The following is a 16,780-nucleotide window of genomic DNA, read 5'->3' on the forward strand; positions in this document are numbered from 1 at the left end:
ATGTTTAAAGCCTTCATCCCACTCCTACCAAAGTTGTAATTCAGATGACCATCTCTAAGTGCCTGTCAGTACCAGGCCAGTTCACAGCGTTTAAGTTGTTTGTCCTGCCACATTTCTAATGAAAAACACCACTAGGAATACTGACGCCCAAATAGAAGAATGAAACCTCAAAGTTGTCTAGCCATAACGTGGGCTTCAGCGGCTTCATACTGTACTTACCAGGAGAAGGAATGGAAAACCAGCAAGTAAATATGACCACGGGAAGGTAGTTAGTCTAAACGTGTGACACTGTAGTATAGCTAGTCTACAAAGCTCTGAGTCTGAAACTTGTTAATTGATTCCTGTTCAGAACTGTATTCTGGAACATGCCAGCTATCCAAAATCAATTATCTCAATAGATAAAGCAAAGCACCTTTAAAGACAAGCATTAGAGTTTTTCAACACTGCAGTAATCATGAGTTTTCAAGATACATGGCTTTGTTAACACAACGATCACAGAAAAGATTCTATCAATGAGGCCACACTGAAATCTATGGGGCTCAGGTAGAAAGCTTAAAAAGCTCTCCACATGGGCCCGGCAGCATGGCCTAGCGGCTAAAGTCCTCGCCTTGAACATACTGAGATCCCATATGGGCGCCGGTTCTAATCCCGGCGGCCCTGCTTCCCATCCAGCTCCCTGCTTGTGGCCTGGGAAGGCAGTCAAGGACGGCCCAAAGCTTTGGGACCCTGCACCTGCGTGGGAGACCTGGAAGAGGTCCCGGGCTTCGGACTGGCATGCACCGGCCGTTTGTGGCTCACTTGGGGAGTGAATCATCGGACGGAAGATCTTCCTCTCTGTCTCTCCTCCGCTCTGTATATCTAACTTTGTAATAAAAATAAATAAATCTTAAAAAAATAAAAAAGCTCTCCACAACCCCACCATTCAGGTGACTCAGAAGTGTTTAAGTTTTAAGCCTTCCTACCTTACATTCAGTTTCTTTCCTCACAACGAATATTACTGAATTTCCTCTTTCCTATCTTGTTCTTCATGTTCCCAAGGAAAATGGTAATTTCTGTACATTGGAAAACAAGGAAAAATCCTTACTTGAAAGGCAGAGCTTCTGTGTGTGTGTGTGTGTGTGTGTGTGTGTGTGTGTGTGTGTGAAAGAGAGAGAAAGAGAGAGAGAGAGAGAAATATTCCATCTGTGGCTTACTTCCAAATGTCAGCAACAGCCAGGGCTGCACAAGGCTGAAGCCAGTCCCCTGGTGGCTTCCTCAAGTCTCTCATGTGGGTTTCAGGAGCCCAGTGATTGAGCCATCATCTGCTACCTTCCCAGGAACATGAGCAACAAGCTGGATCAGATGTGGAGTGAAGGCTGACATCATTGCATAGCAGGTTAAGCAATGTCACCATCCCGTAAGAGTGCCAGTTCAAGTCCTGGCTACTCCATTTTCGATCCAGCTCCATGCTAATGTACCTGGGAAAGCAGCAAGAGATAGCCCAGTTCTTGCAACCCTGCACCCATATGGGAGACCTGGATGGAGCTCTTGGCTCCTGGCTTCAGCCTGGCTGAGCACTGGCTGTTGCAACCAACTGTGGAATCAAGCTGTGGATAGAAGATATCTCTAGTTCTGTGTGTATGAATAATAACAAGAGTGTCTAAGTGGAATAACTGGTTCCACCCTCAGAGGAAAATAAAATGGAGTAGCCAGGACTATAACTGTTACTTGACTATGGGCTGTAGGCACCCCAGTGACACACTGCTTAACCCACTGTGCCACAATGCCAGCCCCTGGTGTAAAACCTTTTTAATATATGGCACTGCTTTGGGTATAGAACCAAACCCTGGGGACCTGGGTTGGAGTACATTAATGCAATTGTATTCTTCTCCCAGCTCCACTGCCTAAATCATGTGATGGGAAGTTTGTGACTTGCTCTAGGCCTCTGCTGCCTCATGTCATAGAAGAGCAATTCTTGAAATACATGGAGTCCTTTCTGCTGCCTACCAGCCCTTAATGGGCAACAGCGTACAGTGCATAGTACAGCCCACAGCAACGCAAGATTATCCGGCCCGAAATGCCAGTGATGTCTGGTGCCTCGTTCAAACGCCCGAGCGCATGGCTGTTTCAATAGTTCTTGAAAACCACACATCCTTTGGGTCTTAAGAGATGCTTCATTTGTTGAGGACTTGGTTCCTTTCCTTTCATAGTCTTCCCTACTACACCAACACAGCACACTGTACTCTAACACAGCATTAGATCTCAGGATGTACAACTCCCGCTGCTTCACTTCACTGTGTCTGCCGAAAGCGGCACTCCAGCTGTCAGCTGCTGGCGGTCCTGGAATACGAAGCCCGGCTGTTAACACACCATTACTTACCCCCAAGTCAGCCAGTTTAAGTGGCTATTCACATAGTAGGCTGTTCATAATGTCAACTCCCTGATTCATACTTAAAAATATGCTGGAATTTCCACTAACATCGCTTCTTGTTTCAAGTTTGTCAGTACAGGCATGAAAATCTCTCCCTGGCATAAGAGACATGATGTTTTTATTTTTATCTATTTATTTATTCTACAAATAACTTTGAACCAACTTTTAAATCCAAGAATGTCAAATTCTTCTTTACTCCTGAAACATGAAACTAGGTGGTTTTTTTTTTTAGGAAAGTTCAAACAACAATCCATACTTTAAAATATTTTTGCAACATGGGAAAAAAAAAACATTTTAATCTTGCTATGTCATCGAAGTAAGCTATCAGGTATGCTTTCACAAAAGAAGGGCCTAGGGTCAGGCACTGTAGCACAGGAAGCAAGGCGGCTGCCCGTGACACTGGCATCCCACGTGGGTGCTGGTTCCTGTCCCAGCTGCTCAACTTCTGATCCAGCTCCCTGCGAATGCAGGGAAAGCAAGGAAAGATGGGCCGCTACCCCCCACAGGGGAAACTCAGCCGAAGCTCCTGACTTCAGCCTTGTACAGTCCCCGCCACTGTGACAATCCAGTGAGCGTACCAGCAAATGGAAGCTCTGTCTCTTTCACCCCCTTTCTTTGACTTTCAAATAAAAAACAAGAAGATTCTTTCAATGAGGATTTTTACGAAAGAACAAAGTTTGTTCCACATTGAAGTTCTAGGAGATTATGGGGATTTCAGGTTTTCTTGTACAATGACTAATCTTAAATAAACTTTGATATGATAAATTACCTAATTTTGCAGCCACATCCCACTAACATGGCATTTAGAAGCTTACAGCAGCATTCACAATGGGCACTGCAACTTTATGGTACAAACAGGTGAAATAAATAAAGCCATTCCAACATGGAGATGGTCAGCATAACAGCCACATACTGCAAGGGCTGTGGACCAAACAATCCCAAACTCAGCTCCCCTTAGCTGGGAAAAATGCTTTTGGACATCCTAATGGTAACAGGAAAAAATACTAACACAAGAGAAAGAGAAGAAAGCAGAGCAGAATAAGAGAACTGTCTTAATGTAACTGAAGTATTGTTGGCAATGTGTGGACGTATTGCTAGAGTGAGAACCTGGAAGAGTTCCTTTGTAAGGAAGGGATCCTACATTGTCTTGATTGATAAGCTTCATTTTAAATTTGTCTCTGACGTAATGAAGACCAGATGAACTACAACGTGATGGTAACAGAAGTAGTGGTGCCAGCGACGAGTCAGAGATGGCAAATCAATGAGCAACACGGCTCAACACAGAAGGCCCACTATCACGCCAGCACTCGGCTAAGCACTTCACATACACTATTTACCTTAACCATGTTAATGTCATTTTTGTTATTACCATGGTACTTTATCAACCATACAAAGTCACACATTACTACTTCTCCACTTCGAAAGAAGAAATTGACTTTGACAAGTCATATACAGCAGAACTGAGATTCAAAGTCAAGTCTGGCTCCTCATAAACCAGAATTTACAAGAGGAAAAGACAGCCTCAGATTATGAAATCCACGGGGGGAAAAACAGCTTTATAGAGAAGATAGAGAAACTGCATAATGGGAAATGAGCAAACCAGAAAAAGAAGGCAATGCCCCATATAGGGAATGCACGGGCCACAATAAAGAAAAGTGGCAATGAATGGGGTATACATGAGGTAGAGACGGGCACAGCTCTACAGAGCCACAGGCCACGCTAAGCCAACCTGCAACCACTGCAGCAGAAAATCCACGCGTCCCAGCCTTGAAAAAAAGCAACACTTGTTTAGGATCCAACTCCATCCTCTATAAGGGTGGATGCAGACAAGACCTGCCCTGTCTGAGCATCCACACAGCCAAACCCAATTCTGCAGCCCCCGAGGTTCTAATGCTCTTACGGAACACGGAGACGTGGCAAGCAACAGGGTCAAAGCTCCATGGCGTCACAGTGAGGTTCAGAGAAGAACAAGACATGAGGCTTGAAACTGGAGCCTCTCGGTGCCAGCTAGGTTTGTTTGTCCTCAATGTTTCACCAGGAGAGCTTTACAAATGTGTGAGATACAAGTTGTGGCTGACACTTAACAGCAGCAACCGAGTTTTGACATTTTATCTGCTCTGCACATAGTACATGTGTTTGACAGGAACAGCACAAAAAAGTAAAATCTGTGAGTTCAAGAGAAAACAACAACCAAAATTCCTCAAAAAAAGTTACCTCTGCACTCACTCGGAGGAATAGTTTGCCTTAACTTTCCAGCAGCCTGTAGGATATTAGCCGCGGGGTAACAGCAGGGGAAAAATTATTCTGGCTTTGATAAGATATAAATCCTTCATCAAAAGTAATGAAACATCCTCTTACCACTATTGGTTAAATTAGAGAAACAGTAAGTGAAGAAAAGAGACCAAACGAGACAGAGCTTGGCTGAAATGGACAACAGGGTAGACAAAAGAGAAATTCCAGCAATAATTCCATCTCCTCATTGCTGCCTGCTTTTTGTAAGAGTTAACTCTACATCTCTTCCAGAACCATATGACCATAAGGAAACACTGTGAAAATAATGGAATTAAGCCATCTTCAAAATTATATGCATACACCGTTTTTTTCAATTTAAAGCAAAATCTCAACCCTGACGTACCTCCAAAGAACAACTGAAGCTGGGAATGCATAAAGAATTTGATCAAATGTCTGATACTAACACCCATCAACCATGAAACAGTCTAACAGCAAGGGCAAGCTTTTACAGAATTAATGGTAATAAAACGACAAAAATAAAAGAATGCTGTTGCATACCACCTGCTGCACCCCACATGCAGCTGGGGGGTATTTCAGAAGATGCTCTGGATGTGTGTCCACACAAGGCTTCTCGCGCTTAGAGCACATTTCTCAACTTGAGAAGCAAAATGGCCTTCTGGAAAATCACACCCCTAAAATGGTATACAAAATCTTTCATACACACACACACACACACACACACACAAATAAGTCATTCTTGCTAGGCTGGGTTCACGGCTTTTATCTTTTCCTATAAAATGTTCAAAACTTAGGCTGCCAATGTTCCTCTCAGGTCTTTAGCAGCGCCTGGTAAAAGAGACGCTAAACTCCTGTGCTAGGACCTGCAGCTATGGTGCCAATCTCACTCTATCAGTGGACCTGAAAGCAGGACCAAACATGGTCAGAGCAAAACCTTATTATCTGAGGCTAGGAAATCATCCGGAATTGAGAATGCCAACCCACCAACCAGGTAGGCAGCTTTGCTCAATGGCAAACTAGCATGGGGCTCTTGAAACACCACACCTAGTAAGTAGGGCTGGTTGCTGAGACAAAAAGTTGAGGCTCTGAAAGAGGAAATCTTCAAGCTTCTCAGAATGGAGAAGGACTTCAAATCAAGTTTAACTGACTCCAAAACATAGCTAAACTTGAAGAAACTGAAAGGATTTCTGTTGACTGGGCTTTCAAAACCTTCAAATGCAAGTGCAACTAACAAATATGAATGGACTCAATCAATTAGTTAAAAATTCTTATACATCTATAGAAACACTTTGGATATAAACACACTCATAGCTAAAGAGGTTTAGCGTTGCAAACGTAGAAACGTCTATGTTTTTGGTGTAGGTGGTGTGAGAGAGGTGGGGCTTAAACTACTTTCAAGTGGTTTGGATTAAAACCAGTATTATTTCCACAAGGTCCAAAAATCGAATCACATGCAGTCGGGACCTGACTCCAGAATGCCTACCACCCACGACGCTGCGCTCCTCCCCGCAGCCCTAACAGCACTGGGCGGCTCTGAACAATGGGGCCTGCCTAGCAGCAGCGGAGGGAGCGTTCTGACCTCTAGCGCACAGCACTTCACCTCGTGGAAACTGGAGTCTCAGATCACAAGGGGAAAGCTCAGGGTGGTCTTTGCACCTCGGCTCTGCCTGTCTTCCCCTATGTCGGCTACCAGCAGAGGAGGGAGCTGCAGATTCAGGTGGATTTCCAGGGTGGGAGAGCTATGAAAGCACACATTTTCAGAAACTGTGCCTGCTTCTCAAAGTGCTCCAAGGACACAGATGACAGCCGTAGGACTGGGCAGACTTATCAGGTGACATAATCCCATTCCTAAAGATACGATTCTTAGCAACAGTCACACAATTGCTTCCCCCAGATCTATCAGAACCTCCTAGGGACATAAACGCCAGATAAAATAACACATACTTTTAAACACAAAAACATTACAGAAAGCCACGTGGCACCTGTGTTCATCAAAAGAAGGAATGGGTTCAACAAAGCTGTAAGAGATTACGAAACTGCAACAGAAAGGTTAACACTCCTGCAATTGAACAACTGAAAATTTACAATCAGGGTCCCAGAAGAATTTGCAAAAGTTAGGCAATATTTGAAGGGATAGTATACAAGAATTCCTCAGGAAGTAAATTCCAGACACACAAAGCATAACTTAGTGACTAAGACAGTCGCATTCCACCAAGGAGTACCGAGCTCCATCCCCAATTCCAGTTTCCTACCAAGCCAACATTCACAGCCCAAGGGAACAGGTTCCTGCCACCACATGGCCGACTTACACTGAGCTCACAGCTACCAGTGCCGGCCCGGTCCAGCCTTGGCTGCGGCACACATTCATGTGTGACCCAGAAAATACATTTTCTCTCTCTCTCACTTCCCTTTTCATAAAAATAAAATTCAAAATAAATAAAATCACCCTAAACACGCTGAAAGGTCAAAGACAAAATATGATCAAGGCAGCTGGAGAAGATTCAACCCAAAAAAGAGTGAAGATATTGCAGACGAATTGCAAATTTTGCAACCATAATAATAAAAGGCAGAAAGTACAGATGGTCCAAGTAATACAACAACCCAGACATCAACCTGAAGACACCTAATCAGCAGACTGACATCCCAGGACAGGATTAGCATGTTCACATTTTCAGTTACAGGTGTCTTGCTCAATTTCCATGGCTTCAGTTACTTACTGCAAACCAATGTCCAAAAATACTAAGTTGGGAAACTCTACAAACATTTAATGGCTTTTAGCTGCACCGTGCACTAACCAGTGATGAGATTCAGTGTTGTTCCATTCTGTCCCACCCACGATGTGAATCATTTTGTCCAGCGTATCCATGCTGTGTATGCTACCCACTGCTCAGTCACTTACAAGCCATTATCAGGTTTACTGCCGATGCATGTCAATGCTTTGTGATGAAGAAATCTTTGTTTTTCTTAACAAGGACGTAAAAGCACAAAGACAGTGCTACCAGAAACTTGGGTGTGCCAAGGAGGTGCCACAAAATGCTCCTTTTAAGTGAAAAGGCAGAGTTTCTTAACATGGAAAGGAAAACCAAAGTATATACTAAGGATGCTGAGATGTATGTAAGACAGAATATTTTCTGCGACATTATTTAGAAGGGGAAAAAAAGCGCTGGTTTTGCTGTTACATTTCAAACAGCAAAAGCTACAACCACAGCGAGCTATTAGTGCTTACTTAAGATGCAAAAAGTATCTTGAACACGCCCGATCTCATCTGATCTCAGAAGATGTAGAAAGTATGGCAAGGTCAGAGTTGTGACTCAGTGCGCTAGGCCACCACCTACAGCACTGGATGTTCCATGCCTCAGTCCCCCGTGGACACACCTGGGGGGGCAGTGAAGCATGGCCCAAGTGCTTCGGCCCCTGCGCCCCTGTCACAGACCGAGAGAAGCTCTTGATTCCCCGCTTCTGCCTGGCCCAGCCTTAGTCACTGCAACCATTTGGGGAGTAAACTATTGGACAGAAGATCTCTCTCTCTCTCTCTTGAACTTTCCCTTTCAAATAAACAAATCTTAAAAAACATTTATAAGGGGCCTAGAGGCTAAAGTCCTCGCCTTGAATGCGCCGGAATCCCACATGGGCACCGGTTCTAATCCCGGCAGCTCCACTTCCCATCCAGCTCCCTGCCTGTGGCCTGGGAAAGCAGTCGAGGACGGCCCAAAACCTTGGGACCCTGCACTCGTATGGCAGACCTGGAAGAAGTTTCTGGCTCCTGGCTTCAGATTGGCATAGCATCGGCCATTACGCTCACTTGGGGAGTGAATCATCGGATGGAAGATCTTTCTCTCTGTCTCTCCTCCTCTCTGTATATCTGACTTTGTAATAAAAAATTTTAAAAATTACCAAACATAGTATAGGGACCAAGATTATAGTGTAAAAAGGTTAAGCAGCTGCCTGAAATGCCAGCAACCCACTTAGATGCTGGTTTGTATCCTGGCCACTCCACTTCCAATCTAGCTCCCTGCTAATGTACCTTGGAAAGCAATTAAACATGGTCCAAGTGCTTGGGCCCCTGTACCCAAGGAGACCTAGAAGTTCCCGACTCTTGGTCTGCATGGCCCAGCCCTGGGAGTCATAGCCATTTGGGGAGTGAAACAGCAGATGGAAGAGAACTCTGCTTCTCAAAAAAGTAATTACTCTTAAAAAAACAGGGGCGGGGGGAGTACAAGTGCATATGGGCTTGGGCACTATCGAGGGTCCCAGTTATCGGCTAGGGTTCCTGAACACATTCTCCACAGGCAAAGCCATCAGAAGAAAGCTACTCCCATTCAGCATCAAGAACACTGAAACAGGACTCTACTAGCTAGGAGTCCATCGGTTTCCCAGCTGACCTTCCCTTTCCAATCTTCTTGACCGGAACTACTATTTCTCTCTTTAAAAGTGTCAGACAACTCTCTGGACCCCACATATCCAACCCACATCTCTCAGTCTGGCCTTTAAAGTGCTTTACAACCCAGTTACTTGCTAACCTTCTGTGTGATGGATAATACACCTCTCCCCAGACCATGGCCCAGCAAGTGACTAGCCAGCTCAAATCTCTGATTATCTGCAAAATGAAACCTACAAAACTAATTGCTGAGGCTAAATAAGCCTAAGTACTCTAGACTGAATGTGTTCCCCCACAAAATCAAGATGTGGAAATCCTACCCCTTAATGTGATGGTATCAGCAGGTGCAGGTTGAAAGAGGTGATCCGGTAAACATAAGGTCATGGGTGTGAAGCTCCCTGTCATGGGATTAGTGTCCCCTCTTCTTTTTTACAGATGTTTATTTTTATTTGAAATAGCCAGAGAAAGAAAGATGAGACAGAGAGAGAGAGAGAGAGAGAGAGAGAGAGAGAGAGAGAGAGTGTGTCTTCCATCCATTGGTTTGTGCCCCAAATGGCCACAACAGCCCAAGTTAATCCAAAACCAGGAATTGCAAGTTACTTCAGGGTCTCTCACATGGGTGCAGAACTTGAGCCATCCTCCATTGCTTTCCCAAGCCACAAGCAGGGAGCTGGAGCAAAAGTGGAGCAGCCGGGACCTGAACAGGCGCCCACATGGGATGCCAGTGTGCTGCGGGCTGAGGTTTAACCCACTATAGCATGGCACCAGCTCCCAAGGGATCCGCGCCCTTCAAAGAAAAACACCAGAGCTCTCGGTCACGTGGAGGAAGGGAACCCTCACTAAGGACTAAATCTCCTGATACCTTGATCATTGATCTTGAATTTAACAGTCACCAAAAACTGTGGGAAACAAATATCTGCTTTTTAGGTCATTCAGTCTGAGACCTTCTTTTACAGTAATCCAAACTCACCAAAACATCAGATAAAGCAATCAGTACAGTGCCTGGCCCGTAGTTTTTAATGAGTGGTTGCATTACACAACATTCATGTTTCCAAGGCCATGCCTTAGCTCATAATATTTCCTCTATATTGCCAGTTTTCAGTATCCCCATTCCCCCAAATCTGCATTTACATAAATCAAAAGCATTCCTCAAAATTCAACTCTTTCCTGAATCTCCAATCAAGCCAATCCATATAAGTCCTCTCTCTCCCAAAAACATAAGGTATGTACCAAACACTGCTCTTATGGAAGACATTAGCTTAAATTTACTCTTTTGGCCGTGAAAGGTGTTACCATCATGAAAACGGATACTACTAAATAAATGGATTAAATGATTAAATATTTCAACATTCTAATAGACACACTGCAAGGGAAGAAAAATCAGACACCCCTCAAAAACAAATGCAGCTGGCTTTGGATTTGCTTTATTCTTTGTAAGCCTCCAGACAGCTGCACTTCATACTGAAGACATTAACTATTTCCCTTAGATAACACTAACGCAGCAAGGAAGTGCATGTTGGACAGGAAGAAATGAAGGGTTGCTTCACTTGCTTCAGGAAACATCTTTTAGAGTCTACTTCCAAGGGAAATCGCCTTGGCCTTGTACTCCTACCACCCAAGAGGAAGAAAACGGGTCCTCCAGCACTTGCTTGACAGGCACAGCATGGATGCTCAGTCAACACTGGCCAACTCAGAAAAGCCAAAGGCAGTCAATTACTCAGGTTGTAGGACTTTTTATTACTATTATTCACTACGAGGAGTAGGGTTTCCAGTTAACCATTTACTGAGGAAGCCATATTTGAATCCCTCACCCAAAAGCTAATGAGAAGCAATCTCTCAACTGAGTCACCACAAATACACGATTACATAACTGCATTTCAAGTCAGCTCCTCCTTCATTCAATGTGGCTGGCATTAATTAAGAAGCTAGAAAAAGGCACCATCCACATGATATCACATTAAACAAATTACGCTTCCCGATTCCTAGTGCCAAATTTAAAATTCCACTGTTGTATCTACAGGAAGCAAAACAATTATTTTTTTCATAAAAAGCATCCTGATTAGAAACAGACAAAAGAATCCAACAGAAAAACAAAACAAAAAAATAGAAAACAATAAGCCAGAGACCCACAGCTCATACACAACAACCTACTATATCCTGCTTCATTTTCTTCCAGATATTTTTTTTCCCCCAGGGAACATGACATTTTGCCTAATCTGACCATACCCTAAATACTATAAGGACCCACAGTGTTGCTTCAAAGAACATTTCTCTATGTTCTGGGTTTGGTTTTGGTTTTGGTTAACCTTGAAACTGTATAACACAGACAGATGGAGCATTTTTTTTCTAAACTTTTTAATTTATTTTACTGGAAAAGCAGAGCTAGAGCTCTCCCATCCACTGGTTCACTTCCCAAATGCCTCCAACAGTCAGGACTGGACCAGCTTATGGCCAGCAGCCCACAACTCAATCTGGGTCTCCCAGCTGGGTAGCAAAGAACCAGTACTGGAACCATCACCCACTGCTTTCCAGGGTGCCATAAGAATCCAAATCAGGAGCAGTCATGGGACTCAAACCCAGGCACTCCATGGGGCACCTGACGCCCCATGTCAAACAAGTACCCTGAAAGACTTTAAACTTAAACCAAAGTTAGGAAATACTATTCTCTGCCTCAGAAGCGACTATAGTAAAAACAGACTTTCCTAAGTTCCTAGGGCACTGAGGCTAGGCTCCATCAATAATTTCTCGATATTTTAGCAGTGTTAAAGAAAATTTCATTGGTTTTTCCACCAACAGAGACAAACTACATATCTAAGAGTTGCCTCTAGAAAGCTACAGGAAAAAAAAAAAGCAAATTTAGCTTCAGTTTCCCCTCCACCACCAATTTCTATTATCATTGAGAAAACACAATCTATTCATAGCCAACAACTAAAGGCCAGTGTTGATGCAACATGCAGTCACACTGACTTTTCAAGGGCTGGGGACATTTCATTCACTCTGGATCCCTAACATGAAGAATGGTGCCTGGGATAACAGATACTCAGGGTCAGTTGCACTGAAGTGAACTGCAGATCTAAGCTTAGAGCCAGCAAGAATCACCAAGGCTGAAGTTGTCAGACACTGGAGGCAGGACAGACGCCAGAATGTGATTTCCACAATAATTTGAGGAAAGAAAACTGAACCATAGAAACCTCTGTAAATTAAAGACAGAAGGAAAAACATTTATATAGTCCTAACTGTATTAAATAGTTTGGTCCTCTGCACAAAAAATGCTGAATGTTGTATGTAACACACAGCAGGTGTTTGAAAACAGAAAACAGGATTGGCACAGCAGCATAGCAAACTAATCCTTAGCCTGCAGCACCCACATCCCAATTCGTGTCCCAGCTGCTCCGATTCTAACCCAGCTCTCCGTTAATGGCCTCAGAAAGCAGTGGAGGATGGCCCAAATCTCTGGGTCCTTGCACCCACGTGAGAGATCAAGAAGAAACTCCTGGCTCCCAGCTTTGGATCACATCAGCTCAGCTCTGGCCACTGCAGCTACTTGTGGAGTGACCCAGCAGATGGAAGACTCCTCTGGTTCTTCTCTCTCTATAAAATCTGCCTTTCAAAAAAATAAATCTTAAAAAAAGAGAGAAGAAAATACTACAACATTTCCTGAACATCAAAGCAAGGATTAACTCTCGGCAAGCTTTCTGTACACCATGACAGAATAGCAAAGAAAGAGTAAATGAAGAATTTAGCTCTCCACATACAATATCTAAGGGGATACTGTCCTTGCTAAACCAGGTGTAAAAACGGTGCCTACCAGGATTTCTTTATACTCCAAAGAAACTATTTTTTCATATACTGCTAGTATCCAGAGGCTATGTAAAAAGATGTTATTATTTGCATGCAACCCTAACAGCGTTATTTTACACCATCTGACTATGAACATATCTTAAGAGAGAGTCCAGCTCATGACTACGGCATTGTTCTTCAGATTCCACTATCTAAACTTCATTCCCACAGATCTCCCTTTCTTCTCCAACACCTGTGCTTTCAAAAAAATTAAAGGAATTCATGGAGGAGGAATTTCTTAATATCACATCCCTCCAACAGCTGCTGGCTGAAGGCATTAAATGCATAGCTGCTGCTGTTATGTATGTGGCCAGCCCAGAAAGCATGCTTGATAAAAGTCTGGTTTCTTTCAAAATGACTAACTAAAACTTTCCACCCTTTGGGGCTGCCTTCACAACAAATTCCACAGAGTTCAGGGGGTTTTGTAGATAAATCTCTGTGGGTGTAAGACTCCAAGGACGTGTGCTTAAGCATCTGAGGTAGCTATCCTTCGGCGTCCCTTGCCCCAAGCGCTGGACAACAGATGCCCATCAGCAAACCATCCGGGAATGAGCAGCTGAGCCACAGCAGTTCGTGTTCTCGGGACAGGTGTCCCGTGTTTTTCTTAGAGCACACAGGCAAGTCTAACATCAATTATACTTTCCCCGATCATTAAAAAAGAATCAAAACAACATAAAAGAAAAGACCACTCTAAAATATATTAGAGGAATCGAAACAAATGCAAATGGAAGAATTAATCTTGTTTTCCTGGTAATCCTCATTTTCACATTTTTGTGTCTTTCAGTATACAAACTCTCTCGTCCCAAGAACACAAACTGTTAGGATTTTGACTCTACAAGAAGCATTTCTTTGCAGGACATCAAAAGATGTAGAAACCTAATAGTAATTACTACGTAATAAATCACAAGACATGTGGCATAACATTTGTAAAGCTGAATTGCACCTGTCACCAATTTAACGAAAGAACATAAACAAAGCACATAGCTTCTAGCACTGAACAATTTGGTTACACTGATCTTATTATTCCCTGTCAAATGGAATAATTCAGGTAACCAAAATTGGATTAATAAAAACAATTGAAGAGTTCCACCACCCCGGGCAAATTATTGAATTTCTCCATATTCTACTTCTTCATTCACAATGTGGTCAAACTAAAAAGAACAGCTCCTCAGAATTGTTATCAAGATGAAATGAATCAGCTTATATTAATTATTATAACAGAGCCTAACAAAGGGTAACTCCCAAGGAAATGCTGGCTATTAAAAAGAATCAGAATGAAAACGCAGAACAGTTACAGCAATTGAAAAGAATGATTAGAGAAACTTAAGGAGACACAGCTGTTATGATCTGCGGGCTAATAAAGTTCAGGAATTGGCTAAGAGAACAAAGCAAATATGTAAAAAGGGACCTTAACTAAAAAAACCCTCAGTACATCCCTTCAGAATACACTAATATCCCCTTGCATCTTGATTCTGTCACTCGTTCTAGCTTGAAAATTTTGATTCCTCTTCCTAGGTCAGCAGGTAGACCCTAACCTTCAGTTGTCACTCAAAAAAAAAAAAAAAAATAGCTGGTTAGAGCAAAATCAGAAGTCTTATATTTTTAACGTTTTTCTAGTTTTGTTAACAAAGCACCAAGCCGAAACTTATGCCAAATGTTTCTGCAATTAAAACTGCAAACTTCCACGTGAACAGGCTTTTCCAACAATAGAGAGCTGTTCCAGTGTGAGAACAGGACAATATCAGTGTGACTGCCACAGTGGGGGCTGGCCCCTGCCCACACCCTCCTGCCTGGACAGCCTCCTATCGCCTCCATCGCCAATCGAAGCTGCTTTTGGAAAGCACTTGAAGAAAGTAAATGGACCTCAGGGAGCTTGCCCTGTGTCAGAGAGCCCTGCTTCCAGGCCCCCCAGAGGGAACCTCCCTTTTCGCCACCACCACCCTGAGCACCCTACTAGAAAAAGCGTGAAACACAAGGATGCTTTGTTTGCCTAAATCTGTCCACCCCCACTTCCAAACAGTCCGTTGGTGTTTTACTTGGAACATTCTGGAAAACATCATGGGATAACAGTGAGAACTACAGAATAAAGCAACTTCAGAAACTAGAGAATAAAATGACTTTAGAACTGAAAAAGGTCCTGGTAGAACCAGGTATTAAATGATAGTGCTAACTATTCAGAGAACTAAAGAAAAAGGAACGGTTGTTCTGGCCTTACAAACAAGATTCCAAGCGGAGGACGCAGCGCACGCGGCTCCCCAGGGCATCTTGGTGATGCTTCGGGGCTGCCTGCCATGCCCACATCCTAAGAGGCACGGCGCCTGTCCCTCCTGCCTGCCTCTTTCGCAGACCAGCGCGGCAGAACGAGCCGGCCAGGGGACTCCAGTCCCGCACCTGCAGCTTTGAGGAAGGACCATGATGAGACGGGGCAAGGAGTATTTCCTCGGCAGCCAATGACCAGCATACCATAACTCCACCAGTAACTTGCTGCCCCGATCTGCCCTTTCTTTCCTTGTGGCCTCCTTAAAAAATCCCAAACACCCTCACTGCGCAGGACAGCGGCTTTTGAGAAGGAAGTCTACTAGTGTCGAGTGAATTTGCTTTCTTTCCCTTACACTCTGTCGTCTTCTTGGGACCAAACTTCTCGGTGACCCGGTTCGGCCACTTGTGGATAACAACACCAGGGAAGGAAGTGCGGGGCGTTGCTTCGGGCCAACTTTTTCAGTCCGCGTCCTATCTCTGACTTAGGAAAACACTCGGCTCTGACAACGGGCCCAGAAAACAACCGACCCAACAACTGTTGTGGGCACCGAGACCGTGGCTGCCACGTGCCCGGTTCAGGATACGGAGTCACACCCCGTCAGCGCGGGCCGTCCAAGGACAGCAGCTCCAAGGCCAACTCCGCAAAGTCTCCCAAGTTCTCCTCGGGCTCCCCGCCCGCAGCGAGCCCCGCCGAGCGCCCCCCGAGGGCGCTTCCTTTGTGCAGGGCGCGCCCGGGGCACCCTGCAGCAGCGCCAGCCCGGATTCCCGCCCCCGCTCCTCGGGGACCCCCGGCCTCACCGCCCCGCGGCCCCCGCGCCGGCTCACCCCACAGCAGCAGCAGCAGCAGCACGTCGAGCAGCCGCGCGCACAGCCGCAGCACCGGCCGCCGCCTCAGCGCCATGACGAGCCGCCTGAGGGGCCGCGGTGGCTCCGCGCGCTCCGGCTCGCCAGGCCGTCCCCGCGCGCATGCGCCCGGCGGCCGGGACCCTGCGACCCGCCTTCGGTTACCATAGCGACCGCCCAGCCCCACCGAGCTGCTGCCATGGCAACAGAGGAAGCCGACGACTGTTGCTGTGGATGCGGCGATGCTCTGGGAGACCCCCCAGCTGTGGAAGGAATCCATCATGACAGGTTTGAGGAGATACAATAGAATCGAGAAAAGGAAGCGTTTCCTAATTTGTAAATAAGACTGCAGTCCAGTTATCTTGAAATCATTTTTGCCTTCTTATCTTTTGGGTCCCAAATTACACATGCAATGGAAAGGGGAAAAAGCACTGAAATCTGATAAAGCGTAAGCAACGCATACATGAGTACCTTAAAGCAATGCCTTGCTAAACTAAACAGAACTGGTTTGTTTCTGTGGTAGATCAAAGGCATGATGATATGCCAAAATAGTTTATTCTGCAGAAAGGTCGGCTAATTTTTTACTCTGCTTTCTGAATGCCAGAGGATGGTGGAGCTGGGGGAGGAAAAAGGGGCAGGATCTTACAAGGACAAACAGATAAGATGAAAAGAAGGTTACTAAAGTGAACCAGAAATCGAACCAAAGAAAGCTGGGACCAGAAATTGGGCCAAAGAAGGCAGCAGGCTTGGATGTATTGCTTAATATTGTGGGAAATCTTGGGAAAGAATCTATTTTATCT

General features: G+C 44.6%; 1 protein-coding gene across 1 annotated transcript in view; it reads right to left on the reverse strand.

Moving 5' to 3' along the window:
* JAM3 (junctional adhesion molecule 3) overlaps positions 1-16,233 on the reverse strand; it is a 52,509-nt gene extending 36,276 nt beyond the window's left edge. The window contains exon 1 of the mRNA XM_058664092.1: positions 15,963-16,233. Within this exon, the coding sequence (XP_058520075.1) occupies positions 15,963-16,038 (76 nt within the window). The 5' untranslated portion in view covers positions 16,039-16,233. The remainder of the gene's footprint in view (positions 1-15,962) is intronic.
* Between the last annotated feature and the right edge of the window lie 547 nt (positions 16,234-16,780).

The sequence above is a fragment of the Ochotona princeps genome, chromosome 4 (genome assembly GCF_030435755.1).
Source record: "Ochotona princeps isolate mOchPri1 chromosome 4, mOchPri1.hap1, whole genome shotgun sequence".
In the NCBI taxonomy this organism is placed as follows: Eukaryota; Metazoa; Chordata; class Mammalia; order Lagomorpha; family Ochotonidae; genus Ochotona; species Ochotona princeps.